At 40.3% G+C, this 26,132-nt stretch overlaps 1 protein-coding gene across 1 annotated transcript in view; it reads left to right on the top strand.

Moving 5' to 3' along the window:
- The first annotated feature begins 9,418 nt into the window (after nucleotides 1–9,418).
- Nucleotides 9,419–26,132, top strand: part of PTPRM (protein tyrosine phosphatase receptor type M) — a 434,879-nt gene continuing 418,165 nt past the window's right edge. Inside the window, exon 1 of the mRNA XM_062500964.1 lies at nucleotides 9,419–9,491. Coding sequence (XP_062356948.1) covers nucleotides 9,419–9,491 — 73 coding nt within the window. The remainder of the gene's footprint in view (nucleotides 9,492–26,132) is intronic.

Below are 26,132 nucleotides of genomic sequence, written 5' to 3'. Positions count from 1 at the left end.
AACTCTAATCTAGGAAACTTTTAGGTTGTATCTGCAATGCTTCTGACCATAAAGGTTATTGTACTTAATTCATTCAGTTGTATTCTGAAGAGCTCTCACAATTCACTGTTTGCACCTGAACCTTTGAGTTTGGCAGAGGTATAGCCCTGATGTTACAGAAGTGTTTTAATCTAGGCATCTTAGAACTTTTTGTTGTTGGTGTCTGATCTTTACTAGTATTCTTTTAATATTGTTTTGTTTGTACTGTAAACAAAACAAGGATTTTTGATGAAAAGTTGCCCCTGACATAGAATCTGTCTGATTGGTTTTTCAACATGAAAAAATTTTCCTCAGCAATGTTCACATCTGATCACTGCATGGGAGAAGGGAGAGAACAACATTTTATTGTTTGAAAGAGATTCACCTTTTTGAGAGCTATAAGTCCCTCAAATGTGGCTCAACTCTTTTTCATATGGGTAGTGGTTTTACCCCAAACCACACATCTAATTCCTGTTAGTAGTGGTGTGATGGTAAAAACCCCCAGATCTTCCACAGTGCAGCTTTCCTGTGAATATTATTCCCTTTAACTTTAATCTAAGTTCTGCACAGTAAGCAACAGCAGGATCAGCACTCATTTTGAAAAACAAACTAATATGTAATGATTCACCACATCTGCAAAGCCTTCCTGAGTTTTATTTGTCATGCTTTTATTTCAGCAATCACTCTTCTCATCAGAATGGTTATTTAAACTTGTGAAAGGAATCAATTTCAGCATTATGTTTTAGCACATACATTTGTATCCATCATAATTCTTAATCTAGACTTAATAAAATAATTTAACAGTATAATGAAAAATATTAAGTAATTGATTTTTATCACAATAGTGCACGAAGCAGGAGAATTAATAGTATCCATGGCCACAACAAATTTCAAATTACCATTTCAAATTTTTTTGAAAAATCAAAAGGTAGTTGATTTCCTACTAATTTTATTATGCGTAAAATGCTAAAAAAAATTTCACTGCATGTAAATAAAGTCATTCTTTGGCTGAGTACATTTCTGCTCTTATTCTCTCCTGTGTTTGCTTCCCCCTTTGTCTCCTCAGAGCTACACTATTTAAATAAGCTCCCATTATTTTCAGTGGAATGACTTGCTAAAGGGAAATATTTGTGTCCCTTCACTGGACATCTGCTGTTGGTATGAAAGCAATCAAGAGGAAAAAATGATGGTATGAAGTACATTTAACTTTCACGCCTCTTCATCATTCTGCACAAGCAAACACCAACAAGAATTCAATCATAAGTACATAAAAATATATTCCTCCCCTTTCTAAAAAAGCAGATATTAAAAAAGGAAAATAAAGAATAAGAAAAAATTACTAAATAACAATAGATTTTACTTGTGAACCTTTCACATTTTTAGTAACTCTTCTGGCATAGTAACACCATTAAAAAAATTAATTCAAATGCTTTTAAATATTAACTAAATTCTACCAATGACTAAGACAGACTGTGTAATTTAGGGATGTCATCATTATAACATATAATTTACTTATAAACAACTTTTTAACATATTAAGGTAACAACTTGCATTCAGCACAGGTGGTAGTGTGAGAGGTTGTACTTACATCCATATCTCTGATGGATTCTGCATCACTGAGTACTGGACCTGCCTGCTGAGAATTGCCTCTGCCGAGATGGTATTGCAGTGTTTTACAGCAGTATAAATTGTTGTTAAAGTAGACTTCATGGGAATATGTTTTTTTTATTTGAAAGACGAGATATAAAGTTCACATCCTTCCACTCAACTACAACTGTAGGGAAAAAAAAGAATCTTAACTTCTCGTTTCAATAGGATGCAATTTAATAATGCCTCATGCATCTCATATGACAATTGTATCAGAGTAATAGCAGGAAGTTGTCTGGAAGTGCTGCTGACAACACGAATGCTGCATTGCTAAATCAGAGTTAGTAATAAAGAGGCTGAAGGAATGATAATTCCATCCATCAATGATGGATGCTTTTAAGACCCACAAAGAGAACCAAAGAGGCTGCATATTTCACTTCTTCTGTTTCACAAACTCCTAATTAGCTGTAAATGAACTTTTGGGAAAACTTAATCTTATGCCAAGGCACAGATCCTATTATCTAATGCTAATTTAGAGCTATGGAAGAAAAATGAGAGAAACACATATGAGGGAACAAATTCAAGAGAAGTTCACAGGCAGAAAGGACACTAACCTTATATTGAATACGTCTTTTCAGTTGGCTTTTGCTTCAGTGCATTTTTAGTGGAATGAACCCAAGTTTACCCAACTGGAAAAACCATATGAAGGGCCCTTGCAGATATGGTCAGTCAATATTAGCACTGATGGCAGCAGACATTACTATTTCAGTTGTCTGCTCCAGTTTTTTGCCTTTTACGGAGATGTCTGAACCCCAAACTTTTGTCAAGCATTTCCAGGGATTACTCCTAAAGGGAATTTGTTATCTCTGACAGAAGCCTGCAGAGAAATCCCCTCTAGAAAATGGTTTCTCTATGGAGAGGGATGGACTAGAATATTTTTAGCAGAAAAAATAAAATGCTATAGCTCTGCTGGTAAAACTCAGTGTGTGTTCCTTCTATTATGCAATAAACACAAATTTATTTTGGAACAATTACTCTGTCTTGGAAGACTGAGAAGTTAGCTTACCTCACAGTGTTCATCGAAATTTTGATTCTTCTGGTTTCACTCCTTGACACGGTTGATTATAGAAGCACTGAATAGAAAGAATAGCACCTTGAAGTTCAATTGAGTAGGGAGAGGTGGAACAGTATAGAACTTTGAAGACAATGAAATTAAGCCTAAATTTGTAATAGAAAAGGATGTTAACCCAGATGAATGACAAGATCAAAGCAACGAGTGACAAAGACGATATTACAGTCGGTATTTGTACAGACTTTGAAGACTGAATATATGAATATTTGCAAGTATTTGCATTTGATCAATTGTGTTTCTGCTTCTTTCTGCTCCTGACCAATCCTATCAACCTCACACAAACTGAAGGTTGTACACTCTTGTTAGGTGTTTGTTTAACAGTGTTTCATACTTGGACTACTTTGCCCTCACCTCCTGTATGTATCTTCTGATAATGAGGACAGAGACATAGCTAAGGATACACACGTTTTGGGAGAAGCTAAGAACAAGCAGTAAAAGAAAAACAGTGGAAATATTTTTCTTGACAAGGTAGCAGAAGTAAAACAATTACTGAAAGCCATTTGAAGGTGCAAAGGTGAAAAGTGAGATGATTTTGAGTGCAGTAATGACTCAGATCAACCTCACTTGGAATGCCTTCCCATACCCTCTGCCCAGTTGTCCCAGTAGCACCATTTCAGCTCATCCTGGGACCTTCAGTTTCTGCTGGAGGTATCGTGCAGGAGCACTGGCAGACTGTGATGACCCAGGTCCCAGTGTGTGGGCTCATGCTGGGCTTGATCTTGGACCTGTCTTATCACAGCTGACCTGGCTCCTCATTCCTTAGAGAGCAGCTGACCCTTCCCATTCCCTGACAGAAATCCCAAATTTGAGAAGGCCTGCTACTCACATATGCTATACAGACTGAAACATATCTAAGAGTAGAGTTAAAAGCCAGAATAGTTTTAAGTCTTTGTAGATGGTTAAACACAATAGTTTTCCAATAAAATGCTGACAATCAGAAGGTGAGACATAATTTGGCTTGCAGATGTACAAATACATCAAACACAATGTGGTAAGAGGTGCATGTTCTTCCTTGTCTGTACAAATCACACAAGTGATAAAAGGAGACTATGTGGATCATGGTATTAAAATGTTATGAGTTTACAAACTTCTACCTGCCTAGTCTTCACTCTCTCTTATCTATCTTATTACAACAGCTATGAAATAGATATTCTCCCACAATTCAGTTAATTATTTTTGGGCTTGAACTAGCAGTAACCATCTCTGTACAGTGTGTTCTGTTGCTCTTTGCTTCCTTCCTGACATTCAGATCCTAAAGTTCCCTCACTGTTTTACTTGGAAACTTCAGACCTTTTTCTCACTTGTATTTCAACAATTTCTGATTAAAGATTGCTACTCTCTAATCTTTTAAATACTTCTCAAAGATCTGGATGTGTTTTCTCTCTCAAGTTCCAACTATGGTTTAATATCAAAATCAGTAGTAGTCATGTAGAACTTCCTCAGCTATTATAAAAAGGTTGGGTTTTAGCAGCTGGAAACAAAGAGGACTTTGGTTTTTATTACCACCAAATTTTGGAGTGATCAAGTGAATACGGCAAGATGTCCTTGGGATAAAATGGATAATTATTGTTGCTTGCATAAATAATTACTCATTAAAAAAAAAAAAAAGGAGGCAGTCATATTACACATGGCAATATCTGAGAGGGAGCAGTCACAGTTGTGATAAGTGTATCTCAGTGCCAAATGAATGATCAAGGATCAGCTCCAGTGCCAGCACACCCCAGCATCAATAAGCAGGACAGATGATAAGCCTCTACTGAAAATGGAACATTTTGTATGCAGCAACTTTTGCAGCTGCTTAGATTGGTACAGATTGACCTTAGATTCCAAGCAGTTCTTTCTCTGTGGTTCCTTGGAGGAAGGGAAAGACAAGGTATGAGGTGGATGTGATCTTTTTAGGACTCTACTGGAACTTCACCCTACCCCTCAAAAAAAGTCCAGGGAGGCTTTTTAAAATAAACACTGGAAGGTTTATAGTTATCACTGAAATAGCTCTCCAGTAACAAAAGAAACCATTATAGCATCTACAGATACAGATATGTTAAATACTATGAAACAGAATGTAATTGAGTATCATGCAATCAATAAACCTTGGCCACAGATAAACACACATACTTTTCTTTTTGTAGCTTTTGACAAAAAACAGCAGTGAAATGATAAAGAGCATCAGTAAACATCTGGGTGAGAAGATAAAGCTACCTAGAAATAATAGCTGCTTCGTATTTAAGAAAAGCCCTGAATGGAAAAAGAATAAGTTTTTTGCCACATTTTCCCTTAACCTACAGAGATGATGTTATAATTTTTGAGTGGTTCTCCTGACCAAGGATTGGCTCTGGAATTTTGTTGAGCAGAAAAGTAGCTTTGATAAAACCAGAGAATTGGAATGCATTGCCTGTCTTTTTTCTAACAAAGCAAATCATACTTTGACTCACTAGCTGTACCTAACTAAGAAAATATGCCCCTGTCCCAGGAAGAAAATTACTTTTTCATCATATTTAAACAGCAGTGTCATTGAAAGATTCATGAAGCTTGTCTGTCTGAGCTTTAAAAAAAGATGGAGTGAGCTAGTGAAAATCACTCTTGTCTAACTACTTTATAGTGCAAAAAATAGCTTTGAGCTGTGAGTGTGATGTTATCTGCTACTGAACCAAAAGATCAGGTGACAGCTGTGTAGCCCACATTCTTGGCCACTTAATCAGCATTGTCACGGGTCAAAAAAAGGCAGGGTGTTTTTGGGCCTTCCTCCAGTATTGAAATACGAGTCTTTGCTTTTCTATTTCTGCTGTAACATGAGCAAGAGAGTATTCCTGCTTTGTATCATTATAGGAAGGGTGACTTCATGCTATGGATTATGCAGGATGGCCTTGATATCTTAGAGAATTTGAGATATGTTTACTTGTTCTTGTGCCAGCAATACAGAATGAAGAGCGCTGCAAATATAACTAGCATTTTTAAGGTAACAGCTAAATAGATAAACACAATTTAATTGTTAAGTGTCGATGCATGCCTTTCCAAAGGTTTCTTCCTGACATAGGTCAAGGAGACCTGTTTCCACATTATAATTATTTGGACATCAGACCTCTCTAACCAGTAATGCAGCTCTTGTTCAGTGTGAAATTTTCAAAAATCAGTTGCCAGAAGTAGCTCAGAGATCTGGAATATGGGAAATGGTTCTGCAAGAGAATGATTAACAAAGAGAGGGCTGCTCTGCCAATGAAGTTTCTGTAACAAACAGTCTAATTATTCTTAATTTATCATCAGGTTATTTAATTTTCCCTCAGTGGGATGTATTATTCCATATTTAAAAATAAAATTTTTGCAGTGATGGCATTTCCTATTGATGTACATTAAAATCTAGAAATTAATTACAACAATTACCAGATTTTTCTCTTTATTCTAAATGTTTTACTGTCCAACTCTTAGATTCTTTACAGCAGGAATAATTTTATTTGTGATAACTGGGAACTCCTATGTTCCTCAGCTGAAGTACGTCTATGTAGGGAACTGGAAACGGGAATTTCTTTGAGGTGTTCCAGGTCAATAACAGATGCCAGGCATGTAAAGTATCTGTCAGTGAAAAACAATCAGCAAAGTACTATTTTTCCCCCGATGAAGATGCTTCCAATCCCCTCTCCAGCCACAGCTTAGCCTTTAATGAACTCTCTTGAATGCATTCTTGGAACCAAACCACCAGAGAAGCTGTGGGTTTTGCCTAGTCTTTTACTGATGCTCTAGTTCTTTTTGTAGTTTCTGCACGGTTTTCATGCACGCTCTGGTACTGAACGCAGTGAACACAGCTCACAATTCCCGATCAGCCACACATGACCTATGTTTTCTATTGTTCTTGTTGGTTTAGCAATTCCCTGGAGCTCAACCGTTTCTTAGATTTGCTGTAATTAAAGCAGACTGGTTGTGTTTTTGAAGGTCAAGCACTTTAGCCTCACTCCCACTGTGACTGTGACCAAACACTCTCACAATGCTCTTCTGTAATTCTCAGAACTCGGCAACTTTCTATCTCATCTTCTCTAATGTCAGATAGCTGTGGATATAGGCATGGATTTTTCCAATCCCGTGTAACAAAGACAGGGTGGAGAGCTACTGTAATATGTCTGAACACCATACTTATCACACTGCACGGCTGATCAGAGATAAAATTTCATGTGCGTCTGGACATTCCGAACCGAGAGAGAGGTCATCCTTAGCATAAACACTGGTGTAACTGCTCATTTCTGGATTTTTTACCAGCAGAACTACAAGAAAACAATTTTTAAAGTTTATTTTATCACAAGCTAAATTATTTATGACACTTCTTGAATTTTTTTGTTTTGTGGTACAAAGGTAACACTTTCTAGACCAGCTATAGTTTCTAATCTTGGAAGTTATAGCGGCAGCTTTTAAACAAAATAGAAATTACCTCAAGTATGTAACGATGAAAAAAAAATTAAGGGGGAAAAAAAAGGAATTTTTATTGCAAAACATCCTTAGGTTACCACATCTAAGGGGAATTAAGGATTAAAGCAACGTATTTTATTTTTTTTTTTTGGGGGGGGGTGTGGAGAGAGATGATTGAAGCTCGAGGCAAACAATAAACTAAGAGAATACTTGCTATTGAAAAGAAAAAAAGTCTGACGTCAGGAAACACAACAATTAATGCTGTTCTGCCCCCTTGCGTTAACTTTCGAGGCAGCTGCCGTAGCCCCACACATCCCGAAGTTCGCGTCCTTTCGGCGAAGATTGCCCCAAGTCGCGGATGCCGTGCCCAGAAGGGAACAGAGCGGCGTCCCGAAAACAGCACGGTGGGACGATCACTGCAGACGATACAGCTGCGTGCCTAAGCTCGGACTTGATGTGTTGTATGAAAAAATGGTCCAGAACACGCACAGATCACTAAATGTGCCGGAGCTCGCACGGCCACGTGGGGGATGGGGAGAGTTTAGAGTTCGATCGAAAGCGGCAGCGAAGCCGGCTAACTACATGGAAGAGCGGCATGGAAAACAGGAGGACCTGTGCTGGAGAAAATCAGAACTTAGAACCTGAGCTCAAACTCTGAAAAACAACATTATCTAAATGCTTGCTTTTAGCGTTTTAGTAACCCACACGCAATAAACAAGGCATTAAATTTGGCCACAGTTGCACTTGAAAAGGAAAAGCTTTCATTGAAAGCGAGGGCCAACAAAAACATTTCCACCTCCAGAACTCCAGTTTTAAAACTGTCTGAAAGCCAGCAAACGCATCCTCGCAGTGCCACGGACACCAGGATCCAAAGTCCCAGGGGGAAGACGGCTGTCATGCAGCTGTATTTCATACGTGACACGGAGACAAATGCCAGAAGTCACACGCTGCAATTGATGAGACATAATTGCCATTTTAATATGATTATACTTCCATCACTCCCTCTCTAACCCTGCTAATTCCTGGCGTTATTCTTCACTCGCAGGACCAAGAGCTGCGCCCGTGTCTTGAACCGGGGGCCGGGCTGGGCGCTCTCCAGCGATCCCTTCCCGAAACGCTCCGCAGGGCCGAAGGAGAGGCTCTTACCGAGGGCTAGGCAAGGAGATTAAGTTTTATGAGCAGCACGCGAATGCGAAGCAATTAACGTACAAAACAGTGCCGCTCCTCGCTAGCCCGGAGAACCCATTTCCATCTTAATTTCCTCTCCGTCCCAGCCGCTCGCCGTGCGGGCAGGGCTCTCACGCTCGCGGTTCCCGCGGAAGGCTGAGCGGTGGCCTCCAACTAGTTCTTCCGACAGACTCCAGACCGCCTGTACAAACAAACCGAAGCGCTTATGGAAAGTCGGCGCTCTCCCCCTCTCCTGCGCTTCACCTTCCCTGTCCCGGTACTCGGAGCAGCGCCAGAGCGGCGGGGCGGGGGCGAGACCGCTGCCCCGGGGCCGGGCTGCTCGCTCCCGCGGGACCCCGTCACGGCGGGGCAGGGACCCGCGGCGGACACAACTTCAGCGCCTGCGGCTCTGGCCGGGGCCGGCCCGCGGCAAAGTTATCGAAGCGCCTGGCCGAGATTTATTTATTTTTTTTTGGTTCCTTCTTCCCTTCCCCCCGGGCTGTCCGCGAACTTTCGACATCGTCCTGCCCGGCACGGAGCCACCACCTCCTCGGCACACAGAGTCGCGCTCGGGGCAGCGGGGCGGGAGGGAGACGCGAGCGCTTCGCCCCCGCAGGCGGCGGCCGCCCCCGAGCTGCTGTCGGCGGCGGGGCCCGGCCGCCTCGCCCTCTAGCGGGGGAGAACGGCGGCGCCGGCGGCTGGGCGTGACTTTCCGCGCTCCCTTCAGCCCGCCCGCCCGCCCGCCGGGGGGACCGCGAGTCAGTCAGGGAGCCGAGCTGAGCCGGGACTAGCGGCGGCGCCGGCCGAGGAGGCTCCGCGATTAAGGGTGCCCCCCCGGGCACCGGGGGAGGCGAGCGGCGCCCGCACGGCCCCCGGAGCAGCGGCGCGGCCGGAGGAAGGCAGACGGGTGGGCGGCCGCCGGCCACTTCGCACTCTCTTCCGTGCCCTTAAGAGCGGAGAGAGGGCGAGGAGGGGAGAGCAGTCTGCGGGGCAGCAAGTGCGGGAGTCCGGCAGCCCCCTCCTCGTCTGCCCCACTGGACTGGAGGGGGGCAAGAGGGGTGCCTCCTACTTTGGCAAACATTTTGGTACTTTGCTGGATTCGGGGCAGGAAGGGCTGGAAATATGGGGAAAGTTGGAACTTGCCTGGTTACTTTGGCCGGACTTTTGCTGGCAGCGGGAGCGCAGACGTTCACAGGTAAGGAGTTGGCTCGCCAGCCCGGGGCCGGGCAGCCTTCCCGGGGACGAGGCGGCGGAGGGGCGGGGGGGAGCGCGGGTACTTCGGAGGAGGTGGGGGTTTGGTTTGGGCTTTTGTTTTCTTCTGTGTATTTTTTTTTCTCCTTTCCCCCCATCCCTGTCCTCCTGACGGGTCTGACGCTTCGGAACCGCTGCGTCGATGGGGTGGGAAAAGTGTCCCGAGGAGGCAGCGGTGTCGGGATGCCGCTCCGCTGGCGCCGCTGAGCCCCGATAGAAGCTCGAGAGGCTGGCGGGGCTCGGGCAGCCCTAGGGCAGGGCTGGAGGGACGGGCGGGACTCGGGCTCGCTCCGGCGTTTTTCCGCCGCTGACTTCCCGAAAGTTTCCCGCTGCCCTGGCGCGGGTGGCGGAGGGGCGAGGTGAGCCGGTCCCCGGCGCTCCGCCCGCGGCTGGCGGCGAGGGAAGGAGGGTTTGGGTGCTGCCCGGAGGGGCCCCGCGGCTCTGCCCGCCCGCCGGTGCCTTGGCACTGGCCCCCGGCCCCGCGCTCTCCGCTGCCCCCCGAGCGTCACCTGAGAGGGCAGGGCTGGAGCTGCCCGCCTGTGATGGGTGCGGGCATTCATAGACCAGAGGAGCCCGGGCAAGAGCCCCAGCAGCGGCGGCGTTCCTCTGTTCCCCGAAGCCCTAGACCTGCAGATGGTTATTTTGGTCTCGAGTCCCCTGTCTGCACCCCTGTCCTATTTATATGTTGAAGAAACCCGTGATTTTAGAGAGAAATTTGGATTGTGAAATAGTTCTGTGTGCTCCGCTCCGAAGAGTAACTTCAGAATTTTTCTTGGTTTGTTTTGTTCCTAACATGAAGTTAGTGCAGCTGAAAGCACGTTAAATTGGAGACATCTGGTCCTCCGCTCGTGCGAAGTGTCCTTTGATCTGGTGGGAAGCAATCCTTCTGACTCCTTGCTGCTCTGGCTGCAGAATAGTTTATATTTTGCACATTGCATGTTGCTTCTATGGAGCCCTGTAGCTAAACAAAGTTTTATGGCTGTGAATTGGTGGTCTGATTTAAATCTTCTTAAAATTCTGGTTTTGTGTTTGGTTCCAGGGACCTCTTGTATACGTAGCTGCATTTCCCCTAGCTTCTTGAGAGCATTTTTACTGTAAATGAGACAGAATGTCTCCGAGTTTTTTTCCAAGGTGATATGTAACAATAATGAAATGTTTTCCAAACTCCTGTTAGAAGGAAGGTATGCTCTGCAGGGAATTATGAAACTGGACTCGGTTATATTAGCTCTACAACTCATTAATGTTGAAAGTCTAGTGTCTAGACTTCAATGGGAGCACTTGATTTGTTAAGATAAATCTGTAACTTGTTGCTGACCTTTGTGAACTGTCTTACTTTTTGTTTGAAGTTAAGCTGGGATGACGCTTTTGGCTATTAAATGGCTTGTACATGCGGTGTGCTGATACTGTACTGGGATCAGCATCGAAGTGCTGTTCGTGCTGCTGAAGGAACAGTCCCGCGTTACTGTTTGATTTGTATCCCTTGTATTCATTTACCTGACACACACTGTGGAGAGAACAGTGCTATAAACCGCAAACAATTCACCAATGACTTGTGCATGCAGTTATTCCAAAGTGCAATTCCACACCACCTGAAGTACTCAATAAGGGAGGCTGCTATTCACACATTTCAAAGGATGACATGGGATGCAGTCTGCCCAGTTTTATCCCCATGTGTGCATATGTATGTTGAATATTGAAGGTCAAAATTATTTTTGAAGATGCACGTACATATTTTTTTCTTTTTAGTATTGATTCTCAGCACTTGGAACAAAATTGATGAAATTTCCATTTTTGTATTTTACCATATGAAGCTCATGTCTGGGTATAACTTCTACTTGGGGAAAAAATGCTATTTCTTTTGTTAAAACCTTAATGCATTATTGTCACAGAAATTAAATGACAGAAAAATCTGTCCTTGAGTTGGGTAGTTACCTTTCGTAATAGCTGCCCCTTATTGCAGAAGGAAGTTACATGACTAACCTATGAAAAGTTTAAAAACAAACAAAGAAAAAAGAAACAAAGCCAACTCCACACATGTTCTAAGCAAAGAATAGCAGTGTGTGAATTAAGTGCCCGTGGTATTTATAGTTCCATTTTTATTTTTACCCTTTTCTAACTGACTGATGTGTTTCACAAAGATTGGTTCTAATGTTACCTCCAGCTATTGTCTTATTTGAGTTTCTTATTTAGAAAATAGTCTTACTGGAAGATCAGATCTTGGCTTTTTAAGGCCTGAGAGCTTTCAAGTAATCTTTTGAAAGCAGCTTAACAGTTAATAACAATGAGATTTTCTCTGAGTCCTTAACTAAAGATTTTAAAATTCTGGATTCATCAGTTCAAGAAGTAAATGATCTCGAGAATGTTAATTCAAGAGATATTACTGAAAACATTGTCTGAAACGGACAGTGCTGCTAATCCTAAATTTTTAAAGTAGTTGGACTCTTTCTGCAAGATTCGTATTGGGTTTGGGTTTTTTACTGTTTTTTGGTTTCTTTTTGTGAAACTATAGCACACCTAATTTGGCTGGTTTTATTTACAATTTTAGCAAAATGTTAACTTGGTCCCATTTGGAGACTGAATGCTAATATTAAAAATAATATTACAAAAGTCCCTGAAAAGTGGTGTTTAGTCATAGAAAATGCCACTTGACTCCACCATATTCCTTCATCCACCTCCTTGGTAGATTATTCAGGCTAGGGAAGGCAGTTCACTCCTGTAAGGGATTTAGGTCAAACATGGAGATACAAGACGTTAGAAGGGATGTTGTGAACTTAAATATTTGATCTCACATAAAATTAATGGTCTGGATGGGATGAGTTCTGTCAAATAGAAAAGCGAGTAGCTGAAATCGAAAGTAAGGAAATGTGTAATAGAACTTGGAAACTGTGTTTTTATGGAGGCATTCATATTCAGGTAGATGTAAATGTGCACACAGCCTGAATTCTGAAATTGGTGTTTCTTGGTTACAACCTGACTCTTACAGAAGAAAAGGGAAGACTATTATTAGTCTGTTATATTCTCTTTTGCTGTGAAAAAGCACCGAGGTTGTATATAAATGCTCTTTTTATGGCACTGGTTTAAAAAGTTTTAGTTTTTCTCTGAGAAGGAATGAGTCCTATTGCAGTGAGAGGGATGGACAGACTGACTTAGAAATGCTTGTGGGAGGCTGTTCATAATGAACGAGGACTAGTGGCAGTTATGAAGTAAAGGAGGAAAAGTGCTGTACAAAACTTGAAAATAATTTTTCATAGTGAGTAGTAAAGGTTTTACATGAAGAATAGTAAATCTCAAGTTATTTAATGGATTAAAAAATACAAAAACTTGCATTCTGAATAGGTGTTGTGCCTTAGATTAATCTGTTCATTCTTGGGTGTGGGCACTTTGAAAAGAAGGATAACACTTTCCAGAAAAGAGGTATGAGAAAGAAAGTTGACATGCTGAAGTTGAAACTTACTGTGATCATGTTGATGTTTGGTGACTGCAGAGGAAAGGAAAAATATAGGTTAAGTCTTCATAGGTCCTATCCTAGCTGAAATGAAGCTCCTGGCAATGTCTAGAAAATAAGTTGTTTCTGGTATAATTAATTAATTGTGTGTAAAGAGATTTTTCAGAGTATTCAGGATCTCTGTTTTAAAGTGTGTATTAGCTATTCTGATCACTTTAGCAACAAAGAACTCCAAGTGTGGCTACATCTCACTTTAGCAAATTCTGCTTCTGTTTGCATTGTTTATTCCACCTGCTTTTGTTTCTCTCCACACATCCATCAAGTCTTGCGTTCCTGCATGTTCTAAGGAAAGTAACATATGCCAGTGAAGATGCAGCTTTATTAGTGGCTGATGCAGTTTGTCAGCTCGTCTACAAAATTATTCCAGCTACAGGTCATAGCATGGACTTGGCCTCACTAAAAGGTGAGAGCAGTGGGGGAAGATTCTCAAACCAAACTTCCTGCTGTTAAGAGATTTTTGCTGCTGCTATTACAGCTGTTAGGTGAATAGGTGAATGACTTGATTTCTGTTTTGCATCTGCGACTATTCATATTTAAAACACTCCAGCAAATTAATGGAAGCATTTTGGAAAATCTGCTTCTAAATGGGATGTTGTTTTTAGTTTTGTTTTTTTTTTGGTAAAAAAAAAAACAAAAACAAAAAACAAACAAACAAAAAAAAAAAACGAAAAAAAAAACCAAAAAACCCCCAACTTTTTGCAGTTGTAACAAAGGAAATAAAGTTTGTGTTCCCATGTAAACTGGGATATGCTTTAGAATGCTTCAGGTAAAAATGAGTCAGGGCTTTGGAAGTAGCAGAGTTCATCAAAAAAGAAACTGTATGGTGGGGATGGCTTTTTTATGATTATTTATTTTATTTAGCTGTTCTGGTTTTGAAAGTTAGTAATGAAACCTCATCTGAAATGACAAATAAATCTCACTAAATACTGCAAGGATGTAATAAGACTGGATGAAAAGAACGCTGTGGTGTTCATTTGGTCTCGTGATTTAGCAGTTGTCAGAAAAACAAATCACAGTGTCCTGAAACAATATAATATAATATATGAAATAATAATATCTTTAGTGCTCCCAGAAGTTGCTAGATTGACAACTAGAGACACCAAATCCCCAGGCAAGTCACAAAACATGTTAGGGTAGAGTGGGCAAGCTTCTGAACTCTACCCTGCTAGTGTCATTTGAGTTTGACCTGGAGACATGTGCGGATGGTTTATTTCTCATGTGTGCTCACCCCCACCCTGCCATGGTCAGTGAAAATGTCAAAGAGGCCAGTTGCTGGTGGCCAGGTCAGTTCTACACATTCCTGCTGAGACAGCCCCTTGAGTGTGCATCGCTGGATTCAGCTGCGGGGAAGGTAGTAAATGTAGACCTGATGGGACAAAGTCCAGTGATGCTGCAGGGTCAGGATCTGTGAACTGATCCTGTGTTCCACGTGTTGCAACTTTATGCTGAAGGAAAGGCTTTTTGAGAGGAATATCTCTAGTGTTTAAAGCTTGTTAGTATCACTGTCAAACACTTATTTCTATGCTATGTCACTAAATTCTGAAGATGTTTCCCCAGGAAATGAATGACATGCAATTGCGAACCTTTCAGCTCACAATTATGGCTCTTGTGTAAAGAAGTAGTAGTTTTGAAATTTTCCCAGGAACAAATTGTTGATGTGTGACTGCAGCTGAATTACCTGCTTATTTTCTTTAGGAAAAAATTGAGAATCTTCTCCTTATTTCATTTAATTTAATTAGATTTTTTTTTTTAATAACTTCTAGTTCTCTTACTTCTGGTGTGTAATGTTATATGTTAAAACAAGATTCTGAGACACCGAAACCAATTTGGAGTGTATGGTCATATATTTAGGAAAAAAAAAAAAGTAGCAGTAATAATTTGCCAATCTGTTCACCAAAATGTCTTCAGATACTTCTTTCTGAATTTTCTCACGTCTTCCAGAGTTTTGCCTGCTGTGATCTGCTGCTGATCACTAGGTGTAGCTGCATCTCTAAATCGTAGTGTAGAAAGAGAAAGGGCTATAAGCTAGGCTTTGTGAGAATGTAGGTATATTTGGAGATGGGGAGGTGTGAAAATAGATGATGGATTTTTGTGACCTAGCGAATTTTAATCCATTGGTGGCTTGTTTGCATCGGTTTGATTACAATACGAATCAACTTTTAATTGCATTAGTAAAAAGCCTGATTTCAGTATCAGTGTTAGTATTCAACAGAAATACAAACGGATGCTCTAATATGATAAAAACTCATAATCAAATGAAACTACAGAGAAATTGTCAGTACTTTCCTAGTGTTTCAAATGCAGGAATTATTGTTGCAGAAATCTGATAGGCTTTTCTTTAAGGATAAATTAGGATGGTTAAGATACAGCTGTAAGTTTTATGTGAGTACATGTCTCTTCACAACCTATTAAGAACCTTTCTGATCCACTCAGAATAATCTATGGAGATGATGCTGCTGTCAGTGGAATTCTTTACTCTTTTTGGCATAAGGAGGTGTTGTGTTGGTTTTCAAGCCGTGTGGCTTCCATTAATACTGTGAGGAGGTACAGAAGGTAAGGTGCCACATATGCTTTAAAAATGAGGGAAAGACATGTTTGTGCCCAGATTTCTGAGAGTAATAAGAGTAAAAATTCAGGTGTCTTTATGCCTCTAAGACATACCCAGGCTCAGTATCTGCAGAGAATAGGGAAGAAGTGTCTCAGCCAGAAGTGTCTGACTCAACAGTGACCCTTGGCCACATAAGGAACAATGGTTGGAGGGAAAAAAAAGTAATGACCACAGTTTTTAAGACAAAATCATGGCAATATTAGCAGGAAGGAATTCTGAAAGCTGGTTAGACTTAGTGTGTTTTTTGGGGGGAAAGGTGGGAAAGAAGGTATAGCATTTTTTGGAAGAATGGAAGAGATGAATGTTACTAGAAAAGATGTAAAAAAATACTTGCGGAAAACAAAAGTGAATTTATTTAATTCACATTTTCTTATTTTTTATTATCTTAGTTTTCAACACATTTGTTTTAAAAATGTATTCAAGGCTCAGATATGTCTTCTGACAGCTTTACATAGCAAGAGTTGATTATCTTTGCACATATGATTAAATGTCATGTTAATGAATCTTTAATTTTTTTTCTGTGAAATGGTGTAAACTCAACATTTTGCTTATGACTGTTTGTTTTTCTCCTCCCCACCTCCATGTGTAATCAATCTACTGTGACTTAGAATAATAATTTTTGGTTAGACTGGGATTTTGGAGGGGTAGATTAGCTTTTTTTATTGCTCTCCCCTGTTTTTTTGTCTTTTAAATCTTCTTCACTGTTAAGCTATTATAAATATCTCTTACAGCATTTTTTTGTTAATCACTTGTAATGTGTTTTTGCTCTGGAATAGTTAACAGCTAATTACCTCTTTTATCTCTTTAACTCTTCATCTTCTAGGAGAATGAAATAGAGCATCACATGCCTGTTTTAGAGCAGATTTTTTTTTCCCACCACACATATTTTTGGGGGATTTTTTGCTTGTTTGTTCTTTGTTGTTTGGCTTTTATAATGTTTAAGGTACAGTTATTTTGGGGAAGTTTTCAGAAAGATCATGCTTTATTTTATTTAATCCAGTCGTATCTTTTATCCTGAACTCTAAAATCAAATATGGTTTAGACTATTTATAAATAATATAGTGGATAGAATACTTTTGGCAGTGGACCTTTGTTTTAATTCTGTAGCAGATAAATGTAGGCTCATTATGTGAAATAACTATTTGTGCTGATAAGATTCTAACATAAGATAGAGGAGGATATTGCAGGAGTTTCTGTATACTTTCAGGTGGATAAGTAGTGGATCAGTGACCTAATGCTTAAGTATTGCTTGATGGAGTTGTTACAGATAAATTAAGTGGCTATTCATTTTTTTTTTTCTGGTGAATATACATTAGAGTGAGTAAAAATTTCCACCCCGATATGTGCACTTACATACTTGTGTATATGCCTGTAATCTGTGTATGAGTTTGTATATATTTGTCTTACAGTTGATGAGTTACTACCCATTAGCAGGCCTTTGCATTTTTCATGGTGTGCTTGATGCAGAGGTAGTGGCAGGGGGGTTGTATTTTTCCCCCCACCATGGGCAAATAATTCCTTATTTTGGCAGTGGATGCTTAGTCATTCTGCTATGGCTGATGCAGTAGTTTCTGACCAAAAACAAATGGTCATCTATATGCACATCTTAAGGTTTTGGTGACGAAGTCTGTATAGTTTCTGAGAGTAGTGTTTCTCAGTTTCTGAGAAAAAGGATCTCCAGTTTTGAGAAAAAGAGTGTCACCAGTTTATATGTCAAGGAGAGGTGAAGGTGTCCTGAAGGGATTCACTGTCCTCTACCTCCACAGAAACTTTGGTTTGTCTCACTGATGCTATTTTTGATCTTCATGGCTTCTTACTGTTCTAAGGAAAGTTCAGCAAATAGTTGAACACAAACATGAAAGTCAATTTCTGTCTTATTGAACCGTGTGAGGCACCATAGCAGGCATAACTGTTTCCTCTATAGCTGCTGAGTGCAGTTGCTCTTTCTTTTTACACGATTTAGATAATTGCTTGGTTTGAAAAACTTCATTGTTGTTTCTTCCATCTTCTGTCCGTCTCATCCACTGTGAGAACTCCAGTGTTTCCTAACAACTGTACAGTCTGCTCAGAATGTGCTCAAGGGTGCGGCAGAAACTTGAAAGAAAATATTTTTGTTTCAAGGTGTTTGACACTGTTTGCACACCTGTTGGGATTATATATAGCGTATTGTAATTGCTGTGATGTTTCTGTCAGTCAGTGTAATTCAGGAAGAACAGTGTTGTGATGATTAATTTGGAAGTTAATAGTGTTTTTATAGTGTAATACCTCTTTATAGTTAACTGTTTTGAGATATATCAGAAAATCTTAACAAAGGAACTGTTTTATCTCTGTGGAACTTTCTGATCCTGGAGACTTTTCTGGTTCAGTGTTGGGATGACCCTGCCTAACATGAACCACACCCCCGGAGGACAGCATGAAGAAGACATACATATGTGTGTAAAAATTCCTGTTTTAATAGTTGCTGAGTGATCAGAACTTCCACATAGGTGTGGAAGATCCAGATCTAACTCTGTGCTCTGGTGTTTGATTGTGACATTGGATGAGGCTCTTTGTTGCGAGACTAGTTGAAATTTCTTTTTCTTTCCCCATGGTTGAGAAATCTGCTAAATTTCCATTTACAAAACATTAAAAAAAAAGGCAGTTGATAGCTCAGAACCCAAAATATATTTAGAGAAAAATCTACTGTAGCTGCTTGTCACCACTTCTAGCTTCAATTGCCCCTGGAAACTGAAAAACATGGTTAAATGCTGTCGCATGTTTGGGAGATAGAGGTGCTTATGGATGTTTCCAGGAACCATAGTTCTCAGTGGAGTAGTTCTTATGTTAATGACTGAAAACAGCTACAGCTTTTTCCTTTAATGTTACCTTTCCTGAATTCTGCAGTGTAGATGAAGATTATTTTACAAAGAACTGCATTCAACACTTTAATATAAGCACTTTACATAATACATCACTTAAGCTTTTTCTTTTTAACTTCTGCAGAGACAGAAGTTAAAATACTGAAGTAATTTCTCAGTTATGTAAGATAAATTGTTGTCCCAGTAATAATTTTGAGGCACTCTGCAGCTGATGTCCTTTTTACTGTGTCTGAGAGATGTCATCTTGGCTCTGTCCTAGCTTTGCAAGCTAGGAAACCTTTGCAAACAACTTTCTAAATAGGAAAGAAACCTTTCTGGGTTAGGTCTGTGAGCACCACAAACCTTGTGTTGGGAAATCAACAAAACCAAAAGACAAGTAAAGTTAATACCTATTTAAAACCTCAGTGGGTGAAAATGTGAAATGGAAGTCTGTATGTTGCCTGATGTTAGTACCTGCTGTTTATGGCAACAGCAAAGCACATGGATTGAAGACCATATATAAAGTTCATGAGGTGTGTTTTATTTATTTTTACTTCAAGAATTGTTGTTAGAATTGCCTCCATAAATCTAGGTTAGTAAGGGGTTTATGTGAATTGGCATAGCACTTTTATTTGTGGATTTGGAAAACGCTGGGTTTGTTTTATTTATTTAAGAGTGTTTGAGACAAGCACACGCCCCTAGAGCAAATATGCATTGAAATTGCATAGGGCCCAGGAGCCCAAGAAAAGTTGAAATACACTCTTGACAAGTAAAACTCCTGACTTCTGCAGCAGCCCTGCACCACCAGCAGATATGGGCGGGGGTTTTTAAATGAGTTTTGAAGAGGGTTCAGAGCTGGATCCTTACACGTACAATTGCTCTTCAGAAAGTTTGTCCATGAGAATCTGGTACTTCTTTGGCTCCTGAAGTTTGGGCGCTTAAATGTTGCCCTTGTTAAAAACTTTATGTGCCCATAGAAAGGTATAAACATAAAAAGTCTTAAAGTGTTCTTGAACTTGCAGCCCAGTATGTAGCATAAGGTTATCCATGCAGGGAAATGATGTGGAAATAACCCCTTAAAATAATTTCCCTCAGCTACTTCTGTTTTCAATCACAGACAAGCATCTGTAGTGCCTGTGGGTTGATTCACAGGCCAGTCATTGCTGAGTGTGAACTTCAGCCTTATTCACCTGTTCCTTCCTCTGTCATGTAGTGGAATTGGAGTGTGGAAGAGCAGATACTAATTCTGACTTGGAGCAGGGGTGAAGCATATGTTCAGACTGAGAATTTCAGATAAAGACTGTCTGGGCTTTATCTAGCTGAATGGCCAAGGTCAATTCAAGGGGAATTAGGAAATGTAAACAGTGCATGCATTGTCTGCTGTATTTGAAATTTTTTTCCTCTCATTTCTACAGAGAAACAGAAACAGAATTTGGAGGTCTGAATTTTTATTTTGGAAGGTATCTGTAATGACTTGGTGGTGAACAGAAATGGAAAGCAGCAGCTGTGGAGTCATTCTGGCATCAGTCAGAAGCTACTTCAGAGGTTTTGGTTATATGGATTATGTTGCAGTTTAGGCTGCAACATGGAAACTTGCATTTTTAAAGTTATTGCTTGCCTGTCATTTCTGTTGAGCCCATTACAAAAAATGGAACCGGTTTCTGATGTGTAGCCCAAACACCAAGACTGCAATGAGTACTGTCCATATTTTTGAATTACATTTAATTACAAAATGAACATAAACTCGTGGTTTCGTGAATTGGTCCACAGTAAATCTCCTTCATTCAGGCAGTGTCTGACATGCTTGTTTGCTTCAAATCAATGCTCGTAGTGGGTGGATCACAGCTTTTCAAACAACAGTTTGGGAACCACTCACTGGCTGTGAGTGAGAAATCTCATGTTTCCAGAACTCAGTCTGTTGAAGTCTTTGCAAATTACAGAGTGTCACGCTAGATTTGTAGCAGGGAAGAATTAATTCTTGCTTGCATGCCAGGATTAAAAAATGTGTATTTCTAGACCTCTGGGAGGAGAACTTAAAAAAAAAAAACAAAAAACAAACAAAAAAAACCTGTATGCTTGAAAATGGCTTTGAGCAAATATGTGATGTTAACAAGCAGCCCCATTCCCATGATTTCAATGCTTTGAATCTGCCCAGTGGTCTAGCAATAAAAGAAAGAATTGGCCAATTATAGTAATCTTCCAGACCTGTGTACTGTGGAATTTTGTGCAGGGGAAGAGGGAGGGTTCTTACCTGCTTTTAGTTCTAAAACAGTGCTTTAGTACAATGTATTCCACAGCAAATACAATACATATTTAACAAAGCTACCCACCAGGCCACTTTTAAGAATACACTGCTTACCTTCCAGCTCCTAAAGCTGTCTCCACCACCTTTTCTCAGTTTGTGTCAGCTCCTCATCACTGTGTTCCACAAATGAAATCATAGAATGGCTTGGGTTGGACAGGGCCATGAAGATCATCTATTTTCAAGACTCTTATGGACAGGGACACCCCCCACTGGACATGGTTGCTCAAACCCTGTCCAACCTGGCCTTCAACACTGCCACACTGGGGCATCTCAGACTTCTCTGAGCAACCTGTTCCAGTGCCTCACCACCCACACACACAGTAAAGAATTTTTTCCTAATATATAATCTAAATCTACTCTCAGTTGGAGGCCATTTCCCATTGTCCTATCACTACAATTCCTGATGAAGTGACCTTCTCTGGCATCCTTGTAGGCCCTATTCAGATACTGAAAAGCTGTTATGAGGTGTCCCTGTGGCTTCTCCTGGAATAATTTGCCATCCTCTGGGCAGCAGTGCCTGAGCTGGGGAGAGAGCTGAGCCTGCAGGGTGGCAGCTCTAATGTGGATTTCCTGTGTTGCTCTGGGACACTTTTGCCCTTAGGGATTGGAGAAGTATGTGCATGTTTTCAGAAGGCTGTGGAGCCTCTGGGTGGCTATGGTGCAAGCTTGGGGATACAATTCCTGACTGCCTGAATATCGTTCATAACACTTTAGAGGGTTTGCCTTTTTTATTTCTCCTTGAGACAGATAAGACCAAAATGGTCCCATGCGTGTGCTAACACACATGACAGCAAGGCATGTGCTTATGAGCAAGCACTGTGAATGAGTGAAGTTTAAGTCTTGCTTTGCAGTGGGTGTGTTCACACTGAACACTTTGCAGCAGTAGGCAGTGCTGGTGGGGAATGAGATGCGGTGGCCAGATCTACATTTCAGACCAGATGGATGTTGTTCAGAATATTATTTGGGTGTGAATGGTTTTTACTAGAGTGTGAAGTAAACTGATGAAGATTTTTTGTTTGTTTTCAAGCTAAAATGAATTAGTAATACGGGCCCTAATTATACAAACACAAGTTTAAAACCTCAAGATGAATACAGTCAGTTTTGGGCGTACTGTCAAAGTAATTAGAAAAAGCTCCTGTTTTTGCAAGTCAATAAGATGTTAACAGAAGTCAGCATGAACACATCAATATTGGCATTTTGTAGAAACGTAGTTGCATGTATAGTTTGCTGGAAATTGGAATAACACTTTCCAAACAGAGCTGTTGAAATTTTAGTTTGTTATGATAAGTAGAGTGGGTTTTTAGCCTACCTTTGAAAACTCATCTGGAGTATTTTTCTGTGTGAGCAATGTGCCATTAAGAAACATGCTAGAGATACCAGCTCTTTTTAAAAACCTTTTGGGCACTGTTTGTGGGAGAAGATAATAAATAATCTTTTATTACATATGTCTGCTTCCATTCTTACTAGATACAGAATAAATGTGGTGTGCAGAGATTTGGAAGAGGGTCACTTCTTTGTTCAAATATTGCAGTTAAATATTGTATAATATAATATCCATACCTTGGGTTGACCTAGGTTTATCTATGCTGATCTGTTAATTTTGGCCCTTGTTTCTATGTGCTCTTCTGATGCATATGCAATGTATTTCACGCTAAAGGTACATATTTTTACTAGTCAAAATTATGCTTTAAGATGAGCTCAAAAGTTGCCACTCTGTAATTACTGTGCAAGCTGTTACTGTGGTTCCTACTGATGAAATTTCAATGTATGAGCAGGCTGCTGGCCATGCTCACAACATCCAGTACAACGCAGTGTATGTTCACATTAGCAGAAGCTGAAGCGGTCTATTAAAGCATTCAAGTTCTCGCTCCCATATTGAGAGCAGCAGATTCCTTCTTAATCCTTGTATAGCTCATGTCTCTGCTGGAGTGTTAATAGATAGTCTAATTTGTGAGCTAAATTACTAATTGTATTATGAGCCTAAACCTTATTAAGCCTTTTGTGTAGAATTAGATCACAGAGCTTTGGGAAGCTGAATGCTGGTTGGGTTCTGTTTCTTCTCTTTAATGACAGGAGCAAGTTTTACTGGAGTCTGCAGCGCTACGTAGCTCTGAGACTGCAGCTGATTTCTTTTGCTGGCTTCTACAGTACTGACACAATCATAAGTTTGAAAAGCAGGGTGACTTCAAGAATAGCTCTGGGGGTTTCCAAACATGTTCTCAGGTATCTGAAAGCAGTAAGATTAGCTGAGGTGAGGCTGTGATTAGGACTAGAAAAGGATTACTCTGATCTCTTGTACACACACTGGGTACAGGTCCACTTACGTGGGAATAGTTTAAATCTTTCAAAAACTGTATAATGGCTGCCGTTGTATAATGGGATAATGGATTTAGTAGAGGTATGTTCCTGTAATAGTTCAGGTAGATGAACTCTTAAGTCACTGGAGTTATTTTTGTTTCTGAAGATACTACCCACCTAGAGATGGAAAATACATGCCTTATCACGCAGCTATGCCATAGATTTTGTGAGCACTCGTCATCTGTTTCTGTTCAAATCTATCTGTTTTCAGAGCTGCTTCGTGCTCCCCACTCTGACTTTGCTCTGGAGTCAGCCTGCTAATGCAGCCCAGTTGGGGATGGAGCTAATTGCCTCCAGCAATGAATCAGTAATAAACAAAGTGCAGCTTAGTGGATTTTGACATCACTTGCGATAAATTTTTATGTTGATGTGGAAGGTGACTCTGAACTATTGTGCCTTTGATATAGGAATATTGCACTCAGGGCAATTAATTTTCTTTAAGAGAAAATATTCACAGCTACTCCACACAGTTCTGTGTGCATACACAAGGTAGAGTTGCAGTGCTATGGAGTTTTGCTCTCTGCACTTAATGCACAGCAGAACTCAAAGCTGTTGTGAGAAACTGGTCTGTTTCACACCTGCAATTCTCAGAGCTCTGTATGTGCTTAATGGCTTTGCTTTTTACTATTGTAAATTAATGCCATTTGACATACATGGGTAATAAATGAAAATAATGGGCTGTATAGTTTGTATCACATCATCTTATGCTTTTTAAAGAGCTTTTTCTGTTTATATTCTTGCATTACTTTTAGTCTTTCTGCATCACATTTAATAATATACTTTTTAGAATATAGTAATAAAAAATGGTGTCTGTCCTAAGAGAGAGAAAATCACATGCTTTAGCCTTGGACTGTTCCATGTACATCGATTCTCTTGAATTAGGTGCTGTATATTTATTATAGTATGGTGAGTAGAGGAGCCAAAAGTCATTGCCAAAAGGTAATTGTCTTCAGGTGTGTTCTGTAGCAGTCTGAATTTGTTAGGAGTCGCTGTGTAGCTCCCAAGTTTGTTTTTTGAAGTATTCTGGTAGGCAAATAGTTTTTGAGGGAAGTATTGCATGTTATTAAAAAAAAACTCTAGTATTCACCTGATCAAATACAGGATGTCTGGAGATAGGCTCTACATTCTAAATTTCTGCTGAAGAGGGGTAATCATGCTGAAACTCACAATTGACCTTGTGTACCTTTTGGTAGCAAATACAACTTGCACTGGCTTAGATTTGCAGATGAAATATTTTTGGGATCCAGGAATAAGAGAACTTCAGAGGTTTTTTGCATGACGTTTTTACATTTTTAGTCAGAGGCATGGCTAGGAATGCAATGGCTGTTCCAAATCAGGCTGCTGCTTCTGTAGGAGAGAATAATGCAGGTCATTGAGGCACACACTTCATTAGACAGGCTGAACTAATGTTATAAACCCTAAAGGCCTAACCTGGGTGAGACTAAGGTGATAATGCTATGCATGTATTCAGAAAAGCAAGTTAATTCCTCCATCTCTAGACTCCGTGCTTAAAAAGTACTTTATAAAGAGTGCTTGTCTACTCTGATATTATTAAATAGTCTTGGTGACTTGTAGTCTGGCCCTGACTGATTTTTTTATGGGGTGTGTTTGGTTTTGGTTTTCTCCCTTAGGATAACAAGTGGTACTGAACTTCAGTAGCATTCTTGTGGTGATTTTTTTCATGCTCTTTTTGTGCAAAAGGCCAGGGGTTTGTTGATAAAAACATCAAAGTTGTATATATGTGCATTTCTGTTTGATCTAGTATGCTACCTTTTAATTTTTTTTTTTGTTTTTTGTTTTTTTTTTGGTAAGGATTCTTCAGCACCTTTAATTAGTGATACTGAGAGTGGGCTGCTGTACACCCATCCTTGCAAACAGCATCCAGCCCTATGGTGGCAGAGAGAAACCATTGCGCTCATATTTTAACACTTCCTATGTAGGAGACAAATTCTAGAAGCAAAACCTTAATCGTAGAATTTTACTTTTGAAAAACACGAATAAAAAGAATCAGACGTTCTTCGCCAGTTTTGTGGGGTTCTTATTTATTTTTTTTTCCCCCTGTAAATAAACTGTTATGATTATGGGAGAGGGGATGGGAGGATGGTTGTAGATAACTACCTGTTTTACAGCGCTAATTATGGTATATATTACATATTAATGGGGAATTTTCTGTTGCCACAGGCAGGATTTCCCAGTGGGAGGTACAGGAGAAAGCTGTCTGAGAAGCAGGGAGTGATGGAGAAGCCTGGCTCTGCTCTTGTGTGTGGTGGCAGCACACAAGGAGTTCGTGCTCTTCACTGAAGCTGGGGGGGCTGCTCTGACAAACCTTGGAGCATTGCATCCTTGCCATGGAAGAAGCTAGTGCTGTACTGGCTCAGGGAGAACTGAGCTCTGAGCAAGGGAATTTGTTCCAGAAGTTTTCCAGGGATTACTACCACTGTCACTGCGTGAAATGTAGGGACAGTTTGTGCACGGACACGAAGCTTTATAAAAGCATTGCAGACTAAGAGCTTTTCAAGGTACATTTAGTTGCAGTGCTTTTCTGCTTAGATTGCTTATGGTCTCCTATATTGCATTTATGCCATGGGAGTTTGAGAGCTGTGGCCTTGGTGTTTATTCCTAAAGGAGGGAACACTTGTATATTTGAAAAAGGGAAGAAAAAAGCATAACTGTGTGGTTGTTATGTTAAATGAATTTTAAAGCCAGTGAGAAGAGGCATTCAGAGATGAGAATGCTAGGGGGGAGAAATGAAAGCACATTGAAGCTCTTTCCCCTTAGGGGCTTTAGGCAGGATTGAGAAGAAGTGGTGCATACTGAAGCCTTGTTTATAGTCTTTCACTTACTGTTAATAAAACAGGGATGTTCTAAAAGGTTTCCATAATTAAAATGCAGTCCTTGAGTATAGTGCATTTACAGAGTGGTCTAAAGCACTGCTGCCTCTGACTGCTTAAATTATTATTTATAAAAAATTC

The sequence above is a fragment of the Cinclus cinclus genome, chromosome 1, assembly GCF_963662255.1.
Source record: "Cinclus cinclus chromosome 1, bCinCin1.1, whole genome shotgun sequence".
Lineage (NCBI taxonomy): Eukaryota > Metazoa > Chordata > Aves > Passeriformes > Cinclidae > Cinclus > Cinclus cinclus.
The sequence above is the reverse complement of the archived record's forward strand: the minus strand, read 5'-3'. Positions and strand labels throughout refer to the sequence as shown.